Source organism: Leptidea sinapis, chromosome 1, assembly GCF_905404315.1.
Source record: "Leptidea sinapis chromosome 1, ilLepSina1.1, whole genome shotgun sequence".
NCBI lineage: Eukaryota > Metazoa > Arthropoda > Insecta > Lepidoptera > Pieridae > Leptidea > Leptidea sinapis.
In genome coordinates this window covers 14,552,004-14,578,856 of record NC_066265.1, presented here as the reverse complement: position 1 = coordinate 14,578,856, position 26,853 = coordinate 14,552,004, and the positions used below count along the sequence as shown (strand labels likewise).

The 26,853-nt window shown below is 33.3% G+C and overlaps 1 protein-coding gene, 3 long non-coding RNA genes and 1 other non-coding gene across 5 annotated transcripts; 3 read left to right on the top strand and 2 right to left on the bottom strand.

The window, feature by feature from the left end:
* Window positions 1-3,619: 3,619 nt before the first annotated feature.
* Window positions 3,620-16,287, bottom strand: LOC126967381 (39S ribosomal protein L43, mitochondrial). Its single transcript, XM_050811826.1, has 3 exons — window positions 16,027-16,287; window positions 6,330-6,436; window positions 3,620-4,887 (listed from the first exon to the last, which is right to left on the bottom strand). The coding sequence occupies exons 1-3, from the start codon at window positions 16,161-16,163 to the stop codon at window positions 4,580-4,582; spliced, it is 552 nt and encodes a 183-aa protein (XP_050667783.1). The 5' UTR covers window positions 16,164-16,287; the 3' UTR covers window positions 3,620-4,579.
* On the top strand, window positions 8,304-9,363 carry LOC126967584 (uncharacterized). Its single transcript, XR_007730037.1, has 3 exons — window positions 8,304-8,676; window positions 9,142-9,205; window positions 9,298-9,363. It is a non-coding gene; the product is annotated as an uncharacterized LOC126967584 (long non-coding RNA).
* On the bottom strand, window positions 12,278-12,351 carry Trnas-aga (transfer RNA serine (anticodon AGA)). Its single transcript has one exon. It is a non-coding gene; the product is annotated as a tRNA-Ser (tRNA).
* Window positions 16,288-16,828: 541 nt separating the features above from the next.
* On the top strand, window positions 16,829-20,235 carry LOC126967524 (uncharacterized). Its single transcript, XR_007730019.1, has 5 exons — window positions 16,829-17,320; window positions 18,000-18,083; window positions 18,720-18,788; window positions 19,176-19,249; window positions 20,019-20,235. It is a non-coding gene; the product is annotated as an uncharacterized LOC126967524 (long non-coding RNA).
* A 3,126-nt stretch (window positions 20,236-23,361) lies between these two features.
* On the top strand, window positions 23,362-24,550 carry LOC126967547 (uncharacterized). Its single transcript, XR_007730025.1, has 2 exons — window positions 23,362-23,674; window positions 23,789-24,550. It is a non-coding gene; the product is annotated as an uncharacterized LOC126967547 (long non-coding RNA).
* The last annotated feature ends 2,303 nt before the right edge of the window (window positions 24,551-26,853 follow it).

Below are 26,853 nucleotides of genomic sequence, written 5' to 3'. Positions count from 1 at the left end.
GTGTCAATTTAAGCGAAGACGCAATCAGCAAGTTAAATTTATCTTTCTCGCTTGCGATAATTGTATCATGCTATGCTTCTTTCAGATATAATCGTAATGTAAGTGTGCTATTGAAATTCTAAATGATTAATAATAAATAAGTAAGTGAATCATTTTTAAACATCGAATTTAGTCTAGGTAACCTATCTATACTTTTAAATATCATTGGGGTTAACTAAAATAAAAATGTATCTTTTACGCAATAAATCTTATTTAAAAACAGTTACAATAACTCACGTTTTAATCATTTAAAAGTGTTTTATTTAAATGTGTAACACTCGCATTAATCAAAGAAAATACTAAATTTATTCTTAATTTTCTTATTTTCAACAGTTTGTTATTGTTAAGTGATATCCTTCACTTTCTTAAACATTCTCTCATTACTTCATAATTATAAGCAATCTACGTAAACTAATACACATTGACAGGCCGTTGCGTGCGCGCCATAATCGCGCCGATCTATAGCATACCGCGACGCGGAGGCACTTGGTGATTACGGAAGGTTAAAATATATACAAATTAGACACCCTAAGATACCATCACTCGAACTAATTTTAAATTAACGTTTAGGGACTATGCAATAGTTGCCTATAAAAATTGGCCGCAATTACCTGTTATTAATTTTTGTATATACCATGGTTGCCAGATAAAAAATGACCGCAAGCAGAGGTTGCCATGATTTCAATAAACGATTCTTGCTTCTGTTAGGTGTGAGCAACTATATTATGTTTTTAGTCAAATTTACGTTATTTTAAGAACTCGTTTTACCCGGAAGAGGTACGGAGAACCACCTCCATTTCAAGGTGTTTTATTAACGGTAAAACATTACCACCTAAATTTTTTCTTATACAATATGGAAACAGCTTATATGAAATAAATGAAAATACAAGTCATACTGGTACAGAAGTATAGTAAAATTAATAATTAAATTAAAATAACTAAATTATAAAAAGTAAATTTTCAAAGAAACTAATAATCAAAATTGAATTAGAAAAAAGAAAACAGTCTGTTAAGACTACGTACTTTGACCCCGAGCAGCGACAACGTAGCTCACGGCGGCGAATTGGCTGTTACTTCTCTTCTCGTAAACAAGCTCTTAACAATAACATAATTATTAGCGAATAAATGAAAATTGATTGAAACATTTCACTTGAACTTTAAGAAAGTTAAATTAAAAAATACAACTTAAACTTTTTTAACAAAAACTTGAAACAATCGCGGGCTGCGTAAAGCACTCGCTTGGACACTCCAGACATCGGACACACATTCCGAAAGCTCGCGTTAAACTGAATAACAAATTACAAATACTTAAATAAAATGGCGAAAATAAATAAAGTCGTAAATAGGGCATACCCCACAATTCTAGTTTATCGATACTTTATTTACAATTACTTACCAATAATCTAAACAAGGCATTAAAAACTAGTAGTTTTGTAAATTTATTGAATTAGGCGTTACTTTGCGGAAATCCATAATTAAACAAATTATTTAAGTTTTCTTTAGTGTTAATTCCGCCAATATTTGTTTTTAAAACAATTCGACACGTGTTTCGCCTCTACACGAGGCATCCTCAGGACGTGTTGTCTCGCCAAAATCTGGCACAAGACTCCAGTCTCAATATTGGCGGAATTAACACTAAAGAAAACTTAAATAATTTCTATAGTAGTTTTGTGTTATTCGAATGTTTTAATATTTTTAACAATTAATAAATTAATGATTGGATAAGGAAAGCTTTGTAAAAAAATAGTTTATTTTTGTAAGTTCAATACTTACGAAACCACTGTTTTCTGAGTGATTTCCTGACCAGCGAACAAGTGGGAGGCTCCTATGCACAGGATGCCGGCTAGATAATAGATACCACAACGGCGCTGTAGCTAGTGAAATTACTGGGCAAATGAGACCTAACACCTTATGTCTCAAGGTGACGAGCGCAGTTGTAGTGCCGCTCAGAATTTTTGGGGTTTTTCAAGAATCCTGAGCGGCACTGCATTGTAATTGGCAGGGCGTATCCATTACCATCAGCTGTGCGTCCTGCTCGTCTCGTCTCTTATTTACATAAAAAAAAGTAAGTTCGTACGATTTTTGATAGGTTCCTTTCAAATTACAAACAAGTAATAAATTGTTATTGTTTAATTCTTCCTTATTCACGATCATTATCTCTACACTACTTCATAATTAATAAAAATAAAAATTTTGAAGCTGCTTAGTTTTAAATACCTAGGTAGGTGTAGTATTTTTACAATAATCATTACAGAACAATTTCAAAATAGACTTAAACAGCTTATTATCTATCGATTACAACTGCCTTTAAAGAAAGCTAATTATCGATAGAAGATGTCCTTCCCTAAGCCGGCTACGGCTAGCGCCGCAGTCAGAGTCACCGCCGGCACGTATATATCTTTGACGGCCGCGGGCGGCGCAATTCAAAGGCAGCTAGGCAAAGCAGCAACGCCTTATGATATTGAAATATTCAAGTTCATTGCATCATTGACCCAGTCACCCAAATCTTACAGGACGTTTAAATTAGTTCAAAATGAAAAGCCTACTTTTTGACAAAACCACTGCACGGATTTCCTTAATTTTTGGTATATTGTCAGCTAATATGCTAACAAGTATGTACCTACATTTATTTTATATAAGCTGTTTCCATACTGTATAATAATGTTATTTTTAATTTTTAATTATTGTTACTTAATTAATTAAGTAATGTTATATACCTACTTTAATACATAATTGGTTATGGACGGTTTTGCGAGGTATTTCTCAACTCGCACAGCCACTTTGTGGATTCAATTACCGGCTGCTGTTTTCCCGAACCGATACGACTTCGTCGACCTTCAAGAAAAGAGCATACTCCCACTTTAAAGACTGGCAACGCATTTCTTGACCCCTGGTGTCCATGGGCAGCTGCTTCACCGCTACCCATCAATCGAGGCTCTTGCCCATTTGCCCCCTCTTATATGAAAAAGATGCGCGTATAACCCGCTATATGAAAATATACAGGTTGTTAACAATTGGAAAGAGCATTCTAGTAATACACATAAACACCATCAGTCTTATTAGTGAACGCAGTGTAAAGTTACTCCAAGTTCAAAATGACTTCTCCCTGTTATGTAATTCTGTAGTGACAAAGATAAAGGACAAAAAGTTTTAAAAGTTTTTAGTTTTTTGAGTTCTGTGGATTTTGTGATGTTTTAAATAAATAAACTTGCATAACACACCATATGACAGAGTGAAGCGGTTCCGGAAACATAAAATATTCAAACCGACTGGCTGGAGGAAATATTATATTGAATTCTTGTAAGGATCATATACGATACCGATGGAAAACAGTTACCCTTTAACTCTGTACTATTAAAAACGGGAAAAACTCCTGGAATTTAAGTTCATATATTTTTATTCAAAATAGGATAAAGTATCACTTATTGAAAGTCAAAAACTACCTCCCATTCGAAATTGTATTCCGTAGACCTGCGAAGAACGGGCGGAAGAAACTCAGCGGGCTTTATCGTCAAAAAGATAAAGAACTTTGAGAATAATCACATATCAAACCAGGGAATCAATAAGAGACAACACAACACTTGATCAACAATTTTATTAATTCTATTCCATCTAACTATATACACAACTAGGTATAACTAAGTTAATAATTAAAAGTACCGTCATTCACATTATCTTGATTATTTTAAGAGTAAATGACAATCCACCAGAAGGAGGCTATTTAACACATAAGCAATGTTTTTCGGTTGGAAGGCTGCCGTGGCTACAGTTACGGTTATATTACTGTGTTAATCATACTTGACATCTTAAGTCTCAACATGAACGTAACAATAATGCCACAAATATCACATTTAAAGGAATTCGTGGTTAAAGTTTAATACATATTATTGTATTCCATATATGTGGGTTGGGCTACTAAGTCATGATATCATTTAAAGAGTGACAGTGGGGCTGCCATTTTTTGTCAGTCCGTTAATACATCACGTGGCCAGTTTTCTCATGCGAATAAAACTTCGCTGCTATTTGTAATTTTTGTTTCAATTTAATATCTCATTCAGATTATAAACAGGTAGAAATGAAAAAAAAATGTTATTTTTAAGGTGTTATACCTCATTTCCAGTATTAATTGTTATTTGTAACCAAAATTTATGAACAATGCGCGACTTGATGACGATCCCAGAAGTGAGGGACATCACTTGAAAAAATAACAAATTTAGATTTGAAAGAGCGTCATCTCAAGTCAATTTCCTAATATGCAATTATTGGGGTTAAGCAGGTTATCAACTGTAAAGTAGATCCTGTAGATAAAGGCACAACCTGAGTGTTGAACAAGACATACCAAGATTTACGGTCGATGTGTAACTCGAACGGTTGGCTCAGTCGGTGAGAGCGCTCGGACGGTACCCGAGAGATCGGGGGTTCAAGTCATGCATCGTTCATAACTTTTGGATACAAATTAAGGTAGAAATGCGTTATAAAACCCTATAACGTCGCAGTTAGCGTGACGGCCGGCATCCAATATTAAACCTACATCAGTCACTTACTCCGCAGTTTTCACATCTTCCAATTTCTGTTTCTCAAACAGTAGCCTCAGCTCTTCGGTGGCAGTTTTCGGCAAGCGATTATTGGCACCAAACTTGACATTGGGCAGTTCAGCCACATTTAACTCAGGGTCTTTGAAGGTGAACGGCGTCCAAGGACCTTGGATAGACGGATGATCTGTGTACTGGTACTTCCTGAGCCGGGTGGCGGCGACGTCATCCTGTTGGGTGCGAAGGTTCTCGATCCATTTCAATATCTCCGAATGGGTTTTCTGGTTGAAATTCATCCACACTCGTGAACCGTTCACTGGAAAGAAATAATTTAAATATAAATAATCGCATAGTGGAAGATGCTACGATAGACATGGAATTATCCAATGAAATAACTCAGTTGTCGCAGAAACCACAATATAAAACATAGAATATGATCACCAGTGGGAGGCTCCTTTGCACAGGATGCCGGCTAGATTATGGGAACCACAATGCAGAATTTTTGGGGTTTTTCAAGAATTCTGAGCAGCACTGCATTGTAATAGGGGCGTAGCAATTACCAACAGTGAACGTCCTACTCGTCTTGTCCCTTATTTTCATTAAAAAAAGGATAGAAACCAACAATTTAAAGATTGAGAAAGATACAAAAGGCATTTCTAGAATTCTAATATATATATATATAAATGAATTGCTGTTCGTTAGTCTCGCTAAACCTCTACGGAGAACGGCTAATTTTGGTGTTGAATTATTTGTGGAAGTCCAGAGAAGGTTTAAAAGGTGAATAAATAGGAAAATTCTGCTAAATTAAATAAAAACAACTAATTTGTTTTTCCTTTGATGTGTCCATACATAATTTCTATGAGAGAATTTATTGACGTACGGTTTGACCGTTCTGCTGTGAAACAATTTCATTACGACAGCAGGGTGCATATTTTACGAAGTAATTTTTGATGTTATGATATATTATTGACAAATTCATATAAAAACATTATTTTATTTATTATATTATACAGAACAACGTCTGTCGGGTCAGCAAATATATATAAGCTTCCACTTAATTATTTATGTCGCAGGAACAGATGTGAGTCACATCTGTTCCTTCAACTTATCATCTTCGTGAACAGAAGCTACTTGAATCATCATCGTGAATCCTATATATATTAGGTTTTATGGAATAGGAGGACAAACGAACGTGTGATATACATAGTTTGTTATGTGACAGTGACCTGTAATAGTGTGTAATTATACATTTTGTGAAGAAGAATAAATACTAAGTACCAATAATAAGATGTATGAAATGAAAATGTAAAGAACGGCGGATAAATTATTACATCATTTTATGTTCTCATATAAGTGACAATATTATGTTTTTAATGATAAATAAATATCTTTAAACCTAACGAGGCTTATAAACCAATATATGAATTAGAAAACCGAAAACACATTGGTAGGTGGCGGGCGAGCATCTAACCGAGGGCTCCGTGGTGCGAGTCAACGGTTCAACCTAATGGGTCACCGGTGCTTGTCTAATTAAAGTAAATAAATCGCGCACGTGATTACATCACTGTGTCTGTATTACAATTGGATCGGCGCCTCTCATACGGGAGGTCCTGGTTCGATTCCTGCCACGTCCACGTACTAGTATTGTCCACATGACCACACTACGTCTCACCCAATACGTCTCACAACACCTGAAGTATAAGAGACTTCAGAAATGAAATAACCAATAGGTGATAAGAGAGGGATTGGTCGTCTCACAATACTCGGCAACTGCTACTGGTGAGCGATGCCTGCGAGGCTTCAGGTAGACCACCACGCTGGGGTTCTGCTCCGCGAACTGTACCAAGTCTTGCTCGATGTAGTCTCTGTAATAGTTTAAATTAACTTATTACTAAAAAATATATTTGAATGTGAGGTGTTGTGGGGCTGGTAGAGCCTCTCATCGAGAGCTACATCTTCTTTAAATACTTGAAAATGATCACAAAATACCTTTATTGATGTGAAACATCTATAGGCGGAGGGTAAACAATTGTTGGCGTGGCGATACAGGCCGTGGCGACGCTTCGCCACGCTATATTATTGTTACCGCCATCTATACGTATTACTTAGTACTTTCTCTTGTGGTAACTTTGATTTTCAAAAGTTCTGTTTATTGTGGTAAAACAGAACTTATATAAGTATTACTTGCATCAGTTTCTGGAGAAAATTCGTAATATTGTATTTTTTTATCATGCCATATTTAGTTCCTGTCATAATCTATACTTTTGTGCCTATTACTTGTACAAAATAATTTCGATTTTCCTATTTATTATTTAACATCAATGTTAAAACATTTACATCTTTGTTAAGGTTTAAACACAAAAATAACTTTAATGATTTTTTATACACTAATGATTATGATCTATCTGATGTAACTATTTATATTATGTTATGTGAATAGGTATGTGTTCGAGTTTTTATGAAAGAAATATATAATTCGAACCTATTTTATTGTAACATAATATATTTATATATATATATGAATTTTAAGCAGGTTATACTTGTTACAATCTAATAGTATATATATATAATTTAAACTATTAGATTGTAACAAGTATAACTTGCTTTAAATTCATTGACTTTTATCTTTTACTGCCATCTAGCAACAACATTATAAATCAGGGTTATTGAAATACAAGCACTAGCTAGTTTTTACAAATAGCACTAGATGACGCTTTAAGACGACGCATTGACGGTATTGCATCAGAGATTTCAACTTTTTTCAGCAATTACAAAACATTCGGAATTAATATTTTATGTTTTGAGTTGTTCATGAGCTTAACTTCAAATTGGTAATTGGTTTTACACGATTGGTCAACTATTACAGCACAAAAAACATACTCAAAATCTGCTAAATAAAAACATAGATTTTCACTTTACAACTGAACGGAACCGATTTATGGCTCTTAATTTTATATACATATAAGTATAAACACCCTTTTCAAAATGGTAATTGGAATTTACATAATTACCAATAGTTTTTATTTTATACGAGAATTACTGTTTTGGCGCTTACGACTTTTAATTTCAAGCTAGCTCTCGCGTTTGTTTGTATGCAGGCGGCCCCCTCAGTCCGTTTCTGACCATTGTCAGCGTCGGACTTGTGCCAATCGAGCTCCCGAGCATCGATAACCGTATCTTATTCTGAATAAAATATTACGAATTATTATAAATGGGAAAAAAAAGTTAAAAGTTTCTAAAATGAAGATGAAAGCTCTGTACATTGAAAAATGTAAGGATATGGTCAAGAAAAGGTAAGTAAACGTGAGTTACATATTTCTTTTATTTGAATTATGAATAGTATGTAGGTAGGTACCTACTAATTCCTATTCATAATCCACATACCTACTTATGTACTTGCTTACCTAGTTGCCTTACTTACTTTGGTATCTACCTTCTTTCTAACTAGAAAGAAGGTAGATACCAAGGATAGGAAGGAACAGGTAGGTACCTAGGGAAGTAAAGTACATGCCAAAGTAATGTGTGTGCAGGTACCTACCTACACTGCGTGTGTAGGTTAAAAATTATAAAAAGTTTCTTTATAAGATGTGTATTTGGTATCATAAAAAACAGTATTTAGGTAACTAGTAGGTACCTTACCTACTCAGCGACAAAGACAATCATTCACAAAATATTTTTGAAGTATGTAGGTAGGTAATATATTTATATTTTTCAACATAATAAGGTAGGTATTTGCCTATCTACCTTCAGAAAAACCCTGTTCTACCATTCATCATAATTATAATGTTTATTTTGTATATTATTCCTACATGGGTACCTAAAAGTAAAAACCTAATATGAAAATTCTAGGAAACAATTGTCCGAACAAAGAAAAACTATGGAGTCGTCTCTGGATTTAGGCGAAACTGAAACGAATACAATCGATTCTTTAGAAGGGTATGTATGTAATTATCTACTACATATTTATCACACTGTGACTGCATAATAATAGTTTTGAACGTGTGTGAAAATAATATTCCAATGAACTAGACATGACTAGAATTTTATTTTGTAGAAGACAAGAAATGTCATCGTCGTATGCAGATTTACAAAATGTGACGCTCACGTAAGTTTCATGATTACCTACATAGATATAAGTGTCAATTTGTAAAAGTAAAGTGTTGTTTGTTTTTAGAGTTCCGTACCCAAAGGGTAAAACGGGACCCTATTACTAAAACTCCGCTGTCCGTCCATCTGTCTGTCTGACCATCTGTCATCAGGCTGTATCTCATGAACCGTGATAGTTAGCCAGTTGACGTTTTCACAGATGATGTATTTCTGTTGCCGCTTCAACAAAAAATACTAAAAAATAGAATAAAATAAATATTTACGGGGGCTCCCATACAACAAACGTGCCGTTTTTGCCGTTTTTATAGATAGGTAATGGTAAGGGACCCTTCATGCGCGAGTCCAACTCGCATTTGGCCGGTTTTTTTCTATTTTAATGTTGTCCCGCTGCTGGACAAATTTCTCCATCAAATCCTTCCACCCATCACAGGCCTTGTCAAGTTTACTAATGTTGTTTTTTTAGGGCGGCCGAAAAGGATCAGAACTCACTTCCATGTTATTTTGAAGAAAAAACGCCTAAAACAACAGTAAGTTTATTTTTACGACATTTTATAACATGACCTGAACGGTCATAAATTAATCATAACATCATATCATAAGTGTTTAATTTATCTTTCAGATTGAGATGGAATTAGATGATAATGATGCGCCTCCAAATATATCGCAATGCGAATCAGAAGCAATGGTAAACAAAATTTTATTATTCGTTTTATATCGTAGCTTTATTCGAACAAAGTATTTTTACTAGAGTGATTATTTTGGTCATGGGCTAGAATGTAAATAATCAATCATACATTTTTAATTTTTAGACAGAAGAAAATCAATATAAGGAAAAGGACCAGACTTCAAACGTATTACCTGAAAATCAATGTGAAGAAAGTAATGCACTTCCATATATAGTTGAAGGCACATCTGAAGTAACGGTAAGATTTACATTGCATGTCCTTACAAAAGTAGGAAGATCATACAAGACCCGCAATAAACAAATAAATACTTCTGTATCTTTCAGATGCAGCCTGAAATACAAAACTTGGGGCGTAATGATACATTTTAATCATTTCACATCAGAACTTGTAAAAATTTCTCAACACAAATCTCTGTTTAAATGCGGATTATCTACAATGAAATTAATTTCTGAACATCGAATAGGATTGCAATCTGAATACACATATGTATGTATGATGTGTAATTATAAAAATAAAATAAAATCGTCATTGGATGATGTGAACAAAGATGCTGTTGCGGGTATAATGGCCGCAGGTTGTGGTCATGCGCAATTAAAACAATTTTCAGCAGCAGTAGGTTTACCTATTATGTCAGAATATACCTATAATAAAACTCAAAATGATATATGTAGGGATTGGGAGGACACTGCTTGGGACGAAATGAAATTAGCTGGTGAAAGAGAAAGAGAAGAAGCAATTAAAGAAGGAAAAGTCACGAAAGACGGAATACCAATGATTGATGTAATTGTAGATGGGTGCTGGAGTAAACGTTCGTACAGAACAAATTACTCAGCGTTATCAGGAGCTGCAGCCATTATTGGCAGACGTTTCGGCCAAGTCCTGTACATGTGTGTAAAAAACAAATATTGTTGTATTTGCGCCAGAGCTCAAAAGAAACAAGAAAGCCCAAAAGAACACGAGTGCTATAAGAATTTCGATGGAGCTTCTACTGCTATGGAGTCAACTATTATAACCGAAGGGTTCAAGCAATCTATTGATATGCATGGTTTGGTTTACGCACGTTTTATTGCTGATGGTGATAGCAGCACTTATTCGAAAATATTAGATGCCCGGCCATATCCAGGTATTACAGTTGCAAAAATTTACTGTCGCAATCACTTATTAAGAAATTATTGCAACAAGTTACAACAGCTTACTACTGATACACATTATAAAGTGGTGGATAGAAAAAACCTTACACAAGAAAAAATACTACGGTCAAGGAAATATATATGCGAGGCCATAAAACTTCACAAAGAGAGCAGGAATGAAGATGGTTTGTATAAAGACATAAGTGCATCTATTTGCCATGCTTTTAATCGTCATGGAAATTGTAATCAGCTATTATGTAAATATAATATGCATCCAGAAGCTCCCAACCCATTTTTCGGCAGTTTACTTTGGTAGAAAATAAAAACACTAGTTGCTCAATTAGCTGATAAAGCACATAGTCTAATTGAAGATGTCGATAGCAATATTGTGGAAAGATTCAATGGCGTCATTGCAAAACTAGTTGGCGGAAAAAGAATAAATTATTCTCAAAGACGATCTTATCAAGCAAGATGCTCAGCCGCTGTAATTTAATAAAAAATACAGGCAAACTATTATCTACTGTGCATCGAAATATATGTGGACACAGTCCCAAACAGTCTATTAAAAAACATGAACAAACAATGAACGATAAAAGGGCTAAGACAAAAAAATGTATAAGAAAAAAGAATCGCTTATTGGTACCAAGGACGCTTAATTTGGATTATGGTGAAATAGTAGACAAACCAGATTTAGACGAAGACACTTTGAAAAAAGCAAAAACTACCTTTGTACAAAATTTGATGAAAACTGATGAAGAGCGAAGAGACATTGAAAAGAGAACCATATTACAGAATGATTGAATCTGGAGAATGGTTAGAGCTAAGGCGAAACATATATAAGTATATATATTTATATATATATATATATATATATATATATATATATAAATATATATACTTATATAACAATATAGCAGTGAATATGAGATCCGGCGTTTGTATGTATATAAGTTTGTAGGTAGGTAGGTATTTGTTCATCACTTAATGTTTATCATGCCGTCAAATTATTTTTATCGACATAGTACCACAAAAAATATCAGCTTGTCTACAAAAATTTAAAATATTCAAATCATTATAAAAAACTAAATAGAGGTAAGGCGACTCCACGACGTCTATGTCCCAGCGCGGCAGCGCACGACAGAGTAGCGCGCGAGTTAAGACGCGAGACGGGCCGCTCGCGTGGCCCGAGTGCACGATAGCTGCTGCTAAATTACCGGGATATGAACTGATTGCGGGGAGCTCATGGGGGCGTGGCACCCGATTTCAAATAATTGTTTATCAATGCGTCACCTTAAACCAAAATAAGCTGACTGGTATATTATAATATTATCTTGCCAGGCGTCTCGTGACGGCTCACTTTTTTTTACTATACAATGTGTGTTTAGACTTTGTACTAAATGCTAATGTAATTAACTTTGTAATTAATAATAATAATGTAAAGAAGAAGGTAAGGTAAGGTGATTTAAATTATTATTTATATATCCAGACGCAATGCAACCCCTTGAAATCTTAGTATACCTAATGCGAGGCAACCTAGACTTCTTCGATTAATACTTCACACGAGCAGTACAATTTTTATAAAGCCGGTTTTGATTCGAAGAATGAGTACTAAAAGGGAACTGTTTGGGATAAGATATTGAATCGAGATGATATAAATGATATGGTTAAAAGTATTCTACAAGATTTTACAGGTTACTATCACAGATGAAAGGTTTTGAGAAGTAGGTACTCTTCATGAATGAATCATATGGATACACAAATAAAATTTGAAAACAAAATTTTGTGAACGATGCGGGATTCGAACCCACGACCTCCGGCATTCTGTGCCGGTGCTCTAACCAACTGAGCTAACCGTTCATAGAATTTTGTTTTTCAAATTTTATTTGTGTATTAATCCTAAAAGTGAGGGTTATCACTTTAAAAACATACCATATAATCATAAATATTATATTATAAAGCTGCAGTGTTTGTTTGTTTGTTTGAACGCGCTAATCTCTGGTACTACTGGTCCGATTTGAATGATTCTTTCAGTGTTGGGTAGTCCATTTATCGAGGAAGGCTATAGGCTATGTTTTTTTCAAAATTAGGGATCCGTAATAAAATTGCTATTTTGTAACACAAGGTGTAAAATCGAAAACCTATTTTTGCGTGCGCTGCAAAAACTATTGACAATAGAACAAAATGATGTACAGGCTATAATATAGGCAATATTTTATTACTTATAAAACTATCGCGTGAATTATACTTTATATGGCAAAACAACGTTTGCCGGGTCAGCTAGTATAATCATATGGATGTAAAAAAAATTAAAAAATAACACAAAAAGCTAAAACGATTAAAAATATATAATAATCTTAGTGCTTAGTGATCGTTGTAATAAAATTTCGCGTGATTACTACAAATATTTTATTGAAGACTTGGAAAAGCAAATTCAGAAAAATCCGAAAGCATTTTGGACGTTCATAAAGAATAACCTAGTAATTTTTGACTTGTATCCAGCTGCAATGAGTAACGAAGTTACATCCTCAACTAGCGGAGTGGAAATTTGCAATATGTTCTCTAGTTATTTTACTTCGGTATTTGATGATTCAAAGTTCTTGTCATTTAGATTCCCTATCTAGACGTTAGTTGAAATCTTGCAAGCATAAATATAAATCAGAAGGGATCCTTTAAAAAGCTAAAAGGTCTCAATATTGCAAAAGGTGTGGGACTGGACAACAGCAATGGCAAAAGACAGTTGTAAAGACACTTGTAAAGGCTCGCTGTGTTCGCGTACTTCTCCAGCTCTATGGAAACAAGCAAACATTATTCCAATATATAAGAGTGAAGACAAGAAAGAAATATGCATACGCTATAGGCCTATATAGACTCTTTCGGTTTTCACAAAGGTGTTTGAATCTTTAGTTTGTCTGATAATTCAAATGCATTTCAAACATTACGTATCTGAGCATCAATATGGATTTTTGCCAGGTGGGTTATTATTATGACATGGTCTCTTGTTATGAATACTCCACATTATATTTATATGCCTATGACTTAAAAGTATCGAGAGCAATTTCTTCACCAAGTGATTTGATTCTATTACAGAACAATCTAAATAAACTTACCAATTGGTGTGAATCTAACGGCATGCAACTAAAACTGTTTACCAGTGGGAGGCTCATTTGCACAAGATGCCAGCTAGATTATAGATACCCCAACGCCACCTATTTCCGTAGTGATGCAGTAATGTATAAGCATTATTGTATTTCCGTCTGAGGGGCGCTGTAGCTAGTAAATTTACTGGGCAAATGAGACTGAAAATCTTATATCTCAATGACATGCTCAATTGTTAGATTTTTCAAGAATTCTGACTGGCACTGCATTGTAATGGGTGGGGCGTATCAATTATCTTCAGCTGAATGTCATGCTTGTCTTGTCTCTTAGTGTAAAAAAAAATCAACTGAACTGTGGCAAATGCATGCATATACCATGCATGCATTTACCACATGAGAATATTAAAGAAGCACAACTTGTAAATTTTCTTGGTATTTCTTTAGACAGCAAGTGGTCCTTCAAATCACATGTTGACAAAATTAGCAAAAAAATTAACCAACATGTATTTGTCCTCAAACGCGTATCAAAAACAATAGGTGAAAAAACAGCGCTAATGGCATATCATGCATTCGTGGTTTCAGCTTTAAGATATGGATTGGTCATATGGGGCAACTCGGTGAGCAAAGGGCATTTATTTATTGGACAGAAGAAGTGTATCAGGGCGGTTTGTGGAGCCGGCCCCCTAGATTCTTGTCGACCGCTATTGAAAAAATTGAAAATTCTATCGCTGCCATGCCTATACATTTATGAAATAAGCCTATTTGTTCAAAAACATATGTGTGATTTCTATAAAAAAAAAAGCCAGAAGGTTTTAAACACAAGGTATCCAAATAAACTCATAATGCCCTTCTGTAGAACTGCATCTTTTAGTAGAAATTGTTTCAGCATGTCTGTGAAAATATATAATAAATTGCCCAATGAATTGAAAGATTTACCGTTCAAAGTTTTTAAAAGAAGACTGCATCAGTGGTTAACAAATAAGTGCTTCTATAGTTTAAATGAATTTTTCAATACAAAATGAATTAGTCTATTTGATAATAATATATGTAAATTAATATACTTTTATGACATTGAATTTGTTAATATTATACATAGGTACTAAATGAATTATTAAGTTATTTACGTCTCATATTATAATATCTTAAAATTTCATTTTATAAATATTATTGATATCATTGTGAAATCTGACATGTTTCAATATAACAGTACGATTAGTGTTTAGACAATTTTGTAACATATTTTGCATGTCAATTGACGAAACATATTGGATTATCCATTATATTGTTAACACCTTAAGTATAATGTTTCCTGCAAATAAAATTTCATTTCATTTCATTTCATAAAATACTCAATTATCCCGACAATATATTAAAATAATGAGCCAGTCCTGAGAATGAAAGGCCAAGTGGCCCATCATACTATAATAACTAACATATTATATTTTAATGTAGTACTTATTATTAATTGTTTCCCTAAATTATCTTTCAAATAATTCTCAATTGGTAAGACTTAATTGATAAGGTATTGCAGACTTTTAAATTACTTTTGTTTATTTATTTGACTTTCTCTGGTTTTAGTTGATGCCTGTTTTTAACTTGCTTTTAGATTGTGTAAGTAATGATAAGTGAAACTAGCTTGTAGTGTTCACCTTAAAATGATTTTGGATGTTTGTAATGTAAACTGTAAGAAATATTAATTATGTAAAATCGCTAGTAGTTCAAATATATAAATAAACAAAAAAATATGCTTTCTTTATTCTTCTTGATAATGGTAAGTTTTATTACAACCCACTCTGGGCAGCTGGATAATCAAAACTAAATCCGGCCAAATGTAATATTTGCAACCAGGCAGTAATGATCCTAGAGTGACTCAGGTATGGGGTCCTTATTACATAAACCTGCTAGAGAGTGTCCGCAGAAAAGCCACTAAAATGAAACTAGCTAACATAATAAAAGTCTAGAAGTCACCTGAGACACAGTGTTTCAGATGATCATATCTTATTAAGATTTCTATGAGATCTATTGCTTTATTATAGCCTAGAATATTTATAGAACCCATAATCCGAATCCCTGATAATCTGGATGTTGTTATACTCTAATTGACATATGCAAGTTTTTATTTCAGTTTTGTATTTATTCACAGTACTGTGACATTCACTTAAGGTGATTGTATCCAATTGCACTTATCATTTTAAGATATAAGTTTAATATAAGATATAAAAAGTTACAGTAGTTGCGGCAAAACGCTTCAAACTGAAATATTAATAGTGGTTGCACATTACTGCTTCAAGTGCTTGACGGCATAAAAGTGCAGCTGTGGTACTCATACAGGCTATCATAACATACCGGTATAAAATAACACACAGGGGTACGCTGATAGCTATCAATTAGCAGACCCTTGAAAATAAATGTTTTTGAATTTGCTTTCAGTACAAACCTCAAGCCTCGGCTACCTCCACTCGATTTACAGAACTTGAACACAATCCGCTGCAACTGACATACATAACGACCCGCTCCATTTTGCAATGGAGCTCGTACAAACCCGGACTTAAAAAATAAATTTTTATTTGACATTTTACTTAAAGATTAATTTAAAAAATCTACAACAACAAAATCCGTTTTAATTGTAAATAAAAATATTTAAGGTTTTAGGTTATGTTAATTTTCAACATGACAATGACGTTTTATTCAGGGGTGGGACAGTCGCCTTAAAGAGACGTTTTCAGAAAACTGTAGTGCCATCTGATAGTTGGCCCCAAAATTAAAGCTTTGTCAGCTGTCACTCGCTTTGAAACCTGCCCACTGGTCATAAAATGGCGGCTACTCAGCGTTCGGAACCGTACGATAATTATCGTACACATACGATAATTTTGTGCCTACGTACGATGTACGATAGCATATTATTATCGTACGCAGATTGTACGATAATTTCTATTATGATGCAAAATTTGAGAATTTATATTATTTCACTCATGCGTTGATAGTCTAAATCGCAGTAGCATGATTTTATTTTGTCCAATAAAATCTTGGGAAAATACCGGGAAATACAAGTTCTCTATTCCTATTGGTCCTTACGATCCGCTCTACTAAGTTTCGCCACTGCCGATACTGTAACTTTATCCAGCGCCTGCTGTACACGCTTTCTTATTGGTTAGTATAGCATCTACCAATGCGAACAAGAGAATATAAGTTCGATTATGTTCACACTTCATATGTATCGTATATTTTCGTGTAGAAAAGTTGGCAGTTATTTCGTAATATTATTATGATTATATGTCTGTATTCGCTCTGACAAACGCAATTATTCAAATTAAGTGAAGAAAGAAGTACTTGCGTGCATATCAATATTACAATTTATATGATTTATTTATCTATAATAGACATTATCCTAAAAAATACGATAATTTCGATCCATGTACGATAATTTTTACTCCCCTGGTACGATAGTCAGTCCACTTCAAGTTGCTAACGCTGCGGCTACTTCTAGCGTTTGCAGTTTGCACATGTATGTAGCTCTCGTGTTCCATTTTGCATATTTTTGGTATTGAAATCGAAGTGTAAGTGCGTCGAGTCGAGCCTTGTGCTCCTCCGCCTTGCTGTTGCGAATTCACTCCAAAAATCTCCTTATTCCTGTGTATTTCTACTTTTTGTGATAGAGACACTTTTGTTTGTGGAATTTATGAACTTTGGTGTAATGCCGAGACGTTGTGCTTTCGGTTGTGCGCTCCGTGGTAAGTAATTTATTCTCTTAAATCTTAATAGTAGTTTATTGACTATTCTTGTGATAAATAAAGTATCATATAAGGTTTGTTCTACTCTCAGGTTCTACTACCGGTCTGTAGATTTAATTTGCAATCATGGTTAAAACTATTATAAACATACCGGTTTTCTGTATCTTGCCCCAAAGATTAAACTCCAATCCCTCAAATCACCTTATGTCAGACTTCAGACTCCCCCTGACTTATATGGTTTAATAATAATTGACAGCTGTGCTGGCTTCTGACACCATTTTTATCAAGAAGATATTTATTTAATAATGTTATTTATTATTTTCAAATGCATAGATGACAGAATGCAAATTCCTATGCATAGTTTCCCAGATGCTGTCAATTTCTTGAGCAGTTTAAAACTTGGGTCATTCTTGTTGGTGGAAACCCTTAAACATCTGATCTTGAATGTTATAAGAAGAAGAGAATTTGTGATATACACTTTTCTGACAGACACAGAAATCATAATCAATGGCTAAGGCTAATTTGAAGGTACATTGTATCATTCTGGAAACACCTGATTTTCTTACACAGTTGTGATTACAAAATTCAATGGTTGCATTTCTAGCTGAAACTGGTTCATTATCTATGATAATCATTAAATAATGAAACATAATCTTTACATATTCACATTAATTTTCAGGACAACTACAGAGTCAAGTAATCTTAGGACAAGCTTCATCCACACAACATTTACTGCCTACACTAATACAGCAAGACTGTTCAGGTAAATAATTTTTAAAACTTATTTACAATGTCAAAGGTTACTATAACATAAGTGACATTCTTAATGATACCACAGCAATGGCATGGAGCGGCCACCCTCAGGGTATTAAATAATAAATTTTATTATATCATTTAACATTGTCACCATATTTTTATGTAAAAAAAAGAAGCCCGCTGAGTATCTTATGCCCTTACTTCTCAGGTCTGAGGTATACTTTTTTCCAATAGGTAGTACTGACTTTCTGTAAGTGATATTATATCCTATTTCAAATAAAATATTCAGAAAGAATATAAAGTCAAACTCAGTCAAAGGGCATTGACAATTTGATTTTGTTCTGCTTTTAATCCCATGTCTTTTATGTATCTTCTTAAAATTATTGATATTTATGGACATACATATACAAAATTTTGATGTATTTCTTGGTTGTAATTTTAAAATCTTGGGCCCATAAAATGTTATTGATTGAAAATCCCACATTTGATCTTGATCTTTATGTCATGTTTTCATATAATATAGTCTTCATAATTTCATTTCAGTTACAAAAAATTTTACAAATCACAATAAAAGTTCTCCGGTTCTCTGTGGCATACAAATAATAAATAATCATTAATCTATTATTATATTTATTATTTACAGAGCCATATGTGAGCAACTTTATTTTAGAAAAAGCATCAACTTCAACAACATTCCAACCTGTGGCTGCAGGTAAAATTCACATATTTTTTTCAATTTGTTAGCTATTATCAAATATAATAAATATATAAATTAATGATTATATTTTGTTTTGAACACATACCAAAATATTATATAATATAATATATTTCTATCTATTATACACAACTAAACCATATATAAAAACAAAATTTTATAATTTTAAATTTTGTGAGTAGTGTCGGTATGTCTTTTTTTCTATAATGGTTTTGTTTGACAGCTTATTTCAACTTGTGATTTAATTTGAGCTCTAGACTCTTAAGAAATGCTGCCCTGGTTCTACATTTTCTGAGTGCTACTTCATTATGATTTGATTTTTGGTTTTATTTTTATTTTTCTCCATTATTTTCTCCATTACATAAGTATTATTTCCAATTTCAGATGCATCTCAAGGTGCTTGATGCTGGAACATAATTATAGTTTTATTAGCAAGCCTGAAAGAACACCTGGAAAAGGTATTAATATTATTATACTAATATTACAAATGGGAAAGATTCTGATTTCTTTTGAAAATATTGTTTTTTTATTTTTTTATCCAAAAAGTGCTGAATAAATTTGTATGAAATTTGACATAGTTTATGATTTTTTGTTTAGGTGGGCAAAGTAGTTCCCTCATAGTCCCGGAGCTGGGGACAAAAATCAGCAAGACTCTTGTAATGGCCCATCATTTATTTTGTAGTATGTAAGTCAGCAAAGTTAGGGAGTAGCACATCTGACAATGGCGGGCTTTGATGTAATATTACAACACTCATAAGTAATTAAACATAATAAGAAATTCGAAAGGTCTTTTTTTAACAAACATTAACCATAAATGTGACAGTAATTTTATAACAGCAGATTAATGCATGACATGACATAAGACTATTGAGCCAAATGTCTTTTTTGATGAAGGCTGCATTAGTACCTGATAGGATTGAGAACAGCTAATGTCCGTGTGGGAATGAAATTTTTATTCATTACTGGCTGACCCGACAGACGTCGTGCTGTACATATTGAATTCTTCTTCTTATCAAAACCTTTACTGGACTTCCACAAAAAATTCAAGACCGAAATTAGCCAAATCGATCCAGCGATTCTCAAGTTTTAGCAAGACTAACGAACAGCAATTCATTTTTATATATATAGACTTGAAGACTGAATCCCTTTTCATATTGTCCATTTATTTAATACCATATAATACATATATTATACTATACAATTTGTAAATTAAACATTCTTTCACAGATCTAATGGCTCCACAGCGCACAAAGATCAAGCATCTTCAAGCAGAAATATCGCGCTTGCGAAAAAATGGACAATCTTTCAAAGCAAGGTTAAAAGGTGGTGCAGATCGATCAATCGAATTTTGTCAGGAAACATAACATATGTGGGTGAAGGCGAAAGAAAACCAACAATATTATGATAAACATAAACATTATAAAAACAAAACATAATATGCAAACATTGCTTTTTATTTCTCCCACCCAATCAATTCAATTACTCATACCAACACTACTAAATCCTATCCTTTATGTTCTATGTTGTGGCAAAATTAAATAACTAACTCTACGCGCAATTTCAACATGGTAAAAAATTGCAATACCTACATTAAAAAGGAGAGTTAGTTATTTAATTACGTCACAAGATTATAAATGAATTTCATAATTTCGAGCTAATATATAGTTATTTTCGGGCCAATATTCAGATGGCGCTAGTTTTCAAATAGACAGCTCATAATGCGTAGAGAGGGCTCTCTTTTCCCTATATATTATTATACTCTTTGGTTTTATTTCAGGTTTTTTTTTTTCTTATTTTGGCAATAGCGTTTACTTTTTGCCAATAACGTAAATTAAAAGATTGGGAAACTAAGTTAAAAAAGGATACGGAACACGGGAAAGGATCAGATAAGTAGAAAGAGGATTGAAACGGATATTAAAAATTTCATAAATATACATATCTACTTGCTACTTACAAAATATTACAAATATTTAAACTTTAATATGATTCTGAAGAATGAAAGATGACAATCTTTTATAAAATTTACATGGATATATAATTAGACAGGATATACAGGTAGGAAAAGGAACATTAAGAGATATTAGATCATTCAGGTATGAGGAGCGGTCGTATAGAGAACATGAAAAGAAAATGTGATCTAGATCACATTTATCGGATTCACATTGACACATGTCTGTAGATACAATGCCTAATCTATTAAGATGAACAGGAGTGCAAACATGACCTAAACGCATTCTTATGATAGAAGAACATACTAACTTATTGCATTTGGCACGGAAAAACCATGGTTTAAATGAAATAAGTGGCTGAAGGTTAAAATATTTCCTGCCTTTTGATTGACCAGTTTCAGTCCAAAATCTATTCCAACAATCCTGAAGGTGAACTATAGGAAGAGCACCTAGATCCTGGCAAAAAACTTTATAAGGGAAAATGTCGCCATCGACCACGGCTTCATTAGCTAGTTGGTCTGCTTTTATATTACCAGGAATGTCCCTATGGCCGGGGATCCATACAAACAACACAGAAAGACCAAAGTGATTGCATATTTTATTTAATAGATTTCTTATTTCTATGACAACAGAAGAAATATTTGTTGATTTAAATGGGAACCTATTGAGAGACTGTAAGGCACTTTTAGAATCAGAGAAAATTATTGTTTTTGGAAGTTTAAATAGAATAATATATTCAATAGCCTTAAAAAAACCATAACATTCCCCAGTAAACACCGATGTTTCCGGAGGTAGTTTAATTTTCTGTGATATTTTAAATTGAGCGTGATAGACACCTACACCAACAGGATCCGAGGAGGAATGTTTAGACGCGTCTGTGTAAATATGATGGTAATCAACCCAAACAGTATTTTTAAGAAGATTAAACGAAAAATTTGTACAAATATCGTGCTTATTTAAATCTGAGTTAAAATGAATTTCTGGAAGAAACATTAATGCTTCAAAGCTATTACTGAAAAGAGGATAATTAATGGATCGATGAATAGGAGCTTTTATGTTGATAATTTTTTTAAAACTATTGATCAGACAAGGTGGTTTTTTATTTGACCAATATGCAGATGAATCTATATAATGAGAAAGTTTCTGAAGTTTGTTATAAAGAGAGTGGTTAAGAAACTGAAAAGATCGGAATATAAATTTGTCTGCTAAATATTGACGACGTAGATGTAGTGGAGGATCACCACATTCTACTTGAAGAGCATTGATAGGACTTGACCGCATAGCACCAGAAACTACTCGTAAAGCTTCGGACTGTATGAGATCTATATTTTTTAAATGCCTTAACACTACCAGGCTCCAGCAAGAATGTACCATAATCTAATATACTTCTTATAAGAGCATTATATAACAATTTCATGCAAAAAGGGTGCGCACCCCACCAAACACCTGACAGACATCTTAAAATATTAAGAGTACGCTCACATTTAGCATTTAGGTAATCACAATGTGGGATACCAGTTAGTTTCGAATCTAAGACAATTCCCAAAAACTTAACATTATCTTTAACTGGAATCTGATAACCCTCATAAAATATAGAAATAGGAGGAGGAGTTCTTAATCTCTTGAATAAAACTATTGTACTTTTTTCAGGCGATAGATCAAGGCCATTTAAGTCCAACCAAGTTTTTTAATTTATCAGTGGTTGTGTTATAGAAGAACTAGCTTTTTCAATAGAAATATCACGACAGTAAATTAATAGATCATCAGCATACTGAAGAACATTTACAGTAGTGATGATTTTAAATCGTGTGTATAAATATTATACAATTTTGGGCTAAGTACTGATCCCTGAGGGAGGCCCTTTGAAACAAGTCGAGTGATTGACTTCCCGTCTGTTGCATGTTTATGTAAGCATGTTTATGATAAAATTTGTTAATAGCAGAGGTATATTAAGTTGTAAAGGCTTACTCTTTAAAATACTTATTACGACATTATCATAGGCACAATTTATATCTAAGAACGCAGCTATTACTGATTTATTATTTGAAAATGATAATTGAATATCAGAAATGAATATACTTAAGCTATCAATAGTACTTTTCCCACGTCTGAAACCGAATTGGGATTCACACAATAGACCGTTATGCTCAACAAACCATTCTAAACGATTTTTTATAAGATGTTCTGTAATTTTCATCAAAACAGAAGAAAGTGCGATTGGGCGATAGGCAGAATGGTCTGAAGAACACCTATTAGGTTTCAGTACGGGAATTATTTCTTGACGTTTCCACGTGGAGGGGATGTTACCAGATGTCACTATGGAATTTATAAGAGATAAATAATAAAATAAAGCATCGTCATCCAAATTAGAGATAAAGGAATACGGAATACCATCCAGTCCAGGAGCAGAATCCTTAACATGAGACAATACACCAAAACAGTTATCATTATTTATATTTATTACAGGGTAACCAATTATTAAGTCTTCAGGAACGAAAGGTGGAGCCAATTTATCTAAAAAGCTATTAACTAAATGAAAAGGGATTGATTTTGGAGATGAATCTTTGTATGCAGGTCTTATATTTTGCCATACAAGAGATGGTTTGACATCAGGTGATATTGAATAGCAGAAATTTTTCCAGCCATCAAATTTCTTTTTCTTTAGAAATTTTGAAGTTTCTGACATACTCTTTGTAAGAATTTCAAAATTCTCATCAGTGGAAAATTGACAGTATGTAATTTCAGCATATTTTCTTCTCTTTACTGCCTCAGTACATTCAGTCTGTGGTACATTCGTTATCCCACCAAGGAGGAGAAGGAATAAAACCCAAAGAGCTATTTTTAATTGGAAGTATCTCATTGGCAACATCAATAAAGATTCTTGCTAAAGAATCTGCACACTGATATTCTGTACCTGGATTAATTTTTGGAAGTGTAATAATTTTGTTTTTTATTAGATCTTTATATAAATCCCAATCAACATCATTAAGCTTATATTTTAAACGAGGAGAATATGTTTTATGTAATACTTTATTGTTATTATTGCAGGTTGGAAATGATAATAATAGTGGGAAGTGATCACTACCAAAAGTAGATCGTAATGGATCCCAGGACAAAGAAGAAGCAAGATTAGGTGTAGTGACTGTTAAATCTGGAGCACTTGGGCCCTCGTCAGGATGAGAACGTCGTGTAGGACGACCATCATTTAATATACACAAATTCACTGAATCAAATATATCTATTAATGTGTTACCATAACTATTAGAAGATAAGTAACCCCAGGTTTCATGGCGACAGTTAAAATCACCAAGGATCATAAAAGGCTTTGGAAGAATGGAAATAATATCTTTAATTTCATTTAAGATTGCAGAAGAAGGATGAGGTATATAAATAGATACATAACAGATATTTTCAACTAAAGCAGCAATAATAGAAAAATCATTACTGTGAGAAGGAATAGAGAAGAGAGAAAAGGAAGGTGTTTCACAAGCATGGCTACTCCGCCATTCCAATCCACACGATCTTCTCTGAGACATGAATAACCATGAATCTTAAATAAAGATCCTGGTTTCAACCATGTCTCTTGAAGAGCACAGATATAAGGTTTATATTTATTTAATAAATAAATAAGATCACTTTTTTTAGGAGTGATGCTTTGACAATTCCATTGAAGAACTTTGTCCGTTATTTGGTTTATAAATTTGAGTAATTGCAGAAACTAATAAGGCAGCGTTGGATGGTGAAAATTCATTCGATTGACTAAGAGATTTTATAAGCGAAATAATTAAATCAATTACTGAGGATTCCAAAGGATTTTCATTTTCTTTGTTAATTAATGCACATCCATTAGGGGGTTGGGGGATATTAAAATCCCTTAAAATTTCTTGGTGAGCAGATTTGTCATATCCTTTGCTAAGTGTAGGTGGAGGCTTTGGTTTAACAAAAACAGTTTTTTTATATGAAGTATTGTTTATAGCTTTAGGTGTTGAACGTTGATGCTGGGTTGGAAAAGTATTAGGAGTGATGTTAGGTGATGAGAGTAATGTATCTGCATATGAAATTCGAGAGACAGATGGATGTATCTTTGAAGCTTCTGAATAGGAAATACAGTTTTTAGCCATTGATTCCTTTATAGCTCTTTGTCTTTCATATTCTAAACATTTTTTATCAGTTGCAATATGGGAACCTTTACATAAACAACAAGATATAAAATCATCTTGAACAGAGCAGTTATCACCACTATGTCCTTGACCACATCTAAAACATCTTGGTTTAGATCTGCATTGAGATTTCACATGACCAAACCGACAACAATTGTAGCATTGAATAGTAGGATATATATAAAAGTCTACAGTAAGAGAAGTGTAGCACATATACACTCGTTTAGGCAAAAATTGTCCATCAAAAGTAAATACCACAGACTCAGTACATTTAAGATGGTTTTGTCCATCAATCATCATCTTTCGTTTTATTCTCCTAATTTTTATGATTGGGCCACAGCCAATAGGAACAGAAACATTATCTTTTATTTCCTCTTCGGACCACTCAGCTGGTACTCCTCTGACTATTCCTATTCTACTCACAGAAAATGATGGAATAAAAGCCTTATATGTTTCATTTTCTAAATTTTTGTTTTCAACAAAGTCATTTGCATCTTGGTACTTAGAAAAAGAAATAGATAACCTATTCCGGCCTATCCTTTTTAAACTTCCATTCACAATATTTTTAATAGAATTTCTTTTGAGAAAACGTCCAAATGTAACTGGATGTAAAGTAATATTATCATTGGGAGATGAATACTGTTTCTGAATGTGTACAACAAAAGGAGCAGCATCTAATGAGTTATATAACAGCGGGCTGTGGCTGTTGTGGAGTGTCTGTGTTATTTTTTTGTATGGTCTCTACTACTATAGAAGAATTATTGCATTAATCGACTTTGGAAAGAATTTGTTTGTCACTAATGTTTACACATTTGCAATCACTTTCCTTGATATCCTTCCTATCACCACGGTGTTTTCGTCGTCTTTTATTACAGTGTCTGCATATTCTGGGTCGAGCTGACACTCTTTTACGGCCACTAGATGTCTGAGACACAGAACCATCTGTATCCATCATGCTACCATCGTCATTATTAGAAATTGTCACTACATGACCTATATCAGGGGCTGTCCCCCCAGGATCATCCGGGGGGTCCATCATATCATAGAAAAGTGAAGAAAAGAAGACTTACCAATAGGATGAAATTTACACAAATAAACAAATTAACACTTTAATAAAAACTAACTACTAAAATATATACAAACTACAATTTATCTGATCAAAATATCTAAATATTTACATGAAATTTAAAAATAAAATGAAAAATTATCAAATTTACGTGCGACCGATCTTAAGTTTCCCGCCCTTTTTCCCTATTTCAGGATTACCGACTCCAAAAGTGAAATTCCCCTAAACTCAAAATGAAATATGGCGAAATAAAATGCAAAATTCAAATTAATATATTTTATTCTAAATAGGATTTATAATCACTTATGGAACGTCAAAAACTACCACCCATTTGAAATAGTGTGCCTCAGACCTGAGGAAAACCCCAAAAAAACCTATCTATTGTATGGGATTATATAGACTATAGAGATAATACTCGTGATTGTTCACACTCTGATTTGTAATTTAGGGTTTTGGGTTTGATCAATTGAGGGTATAGGCAAGGAGAATTATCTATTTATATGAAAAAGTGTCCGTCAAAATGTGTTAAATCAGGAGCATTAAAGAAGCGCCAAATATAATATAACACTAATCACGTTTCCCTATAATATTTCTTGGTTATATTTACTACATTAATTTGTACAACTTAAATTATTGAAATTTTCAATAATTAACTACAGTCGACAATAATATTAATTTTTTTAACCCTGCATACTTCAATTCGTTTACAATGCTACAACCACCATACTTCATATTATACCCTGTGCCTACACTAGCGCCTGTAGCTGTACCTACAACCAATAATATCAATTAATACAAATGTCTAATACCTAACTTGTAACGTAGCATTATAGATCGTAGAAATAGTAATCGTGCATAATAACTGTAATAAGCGTATGCCGAAAGAT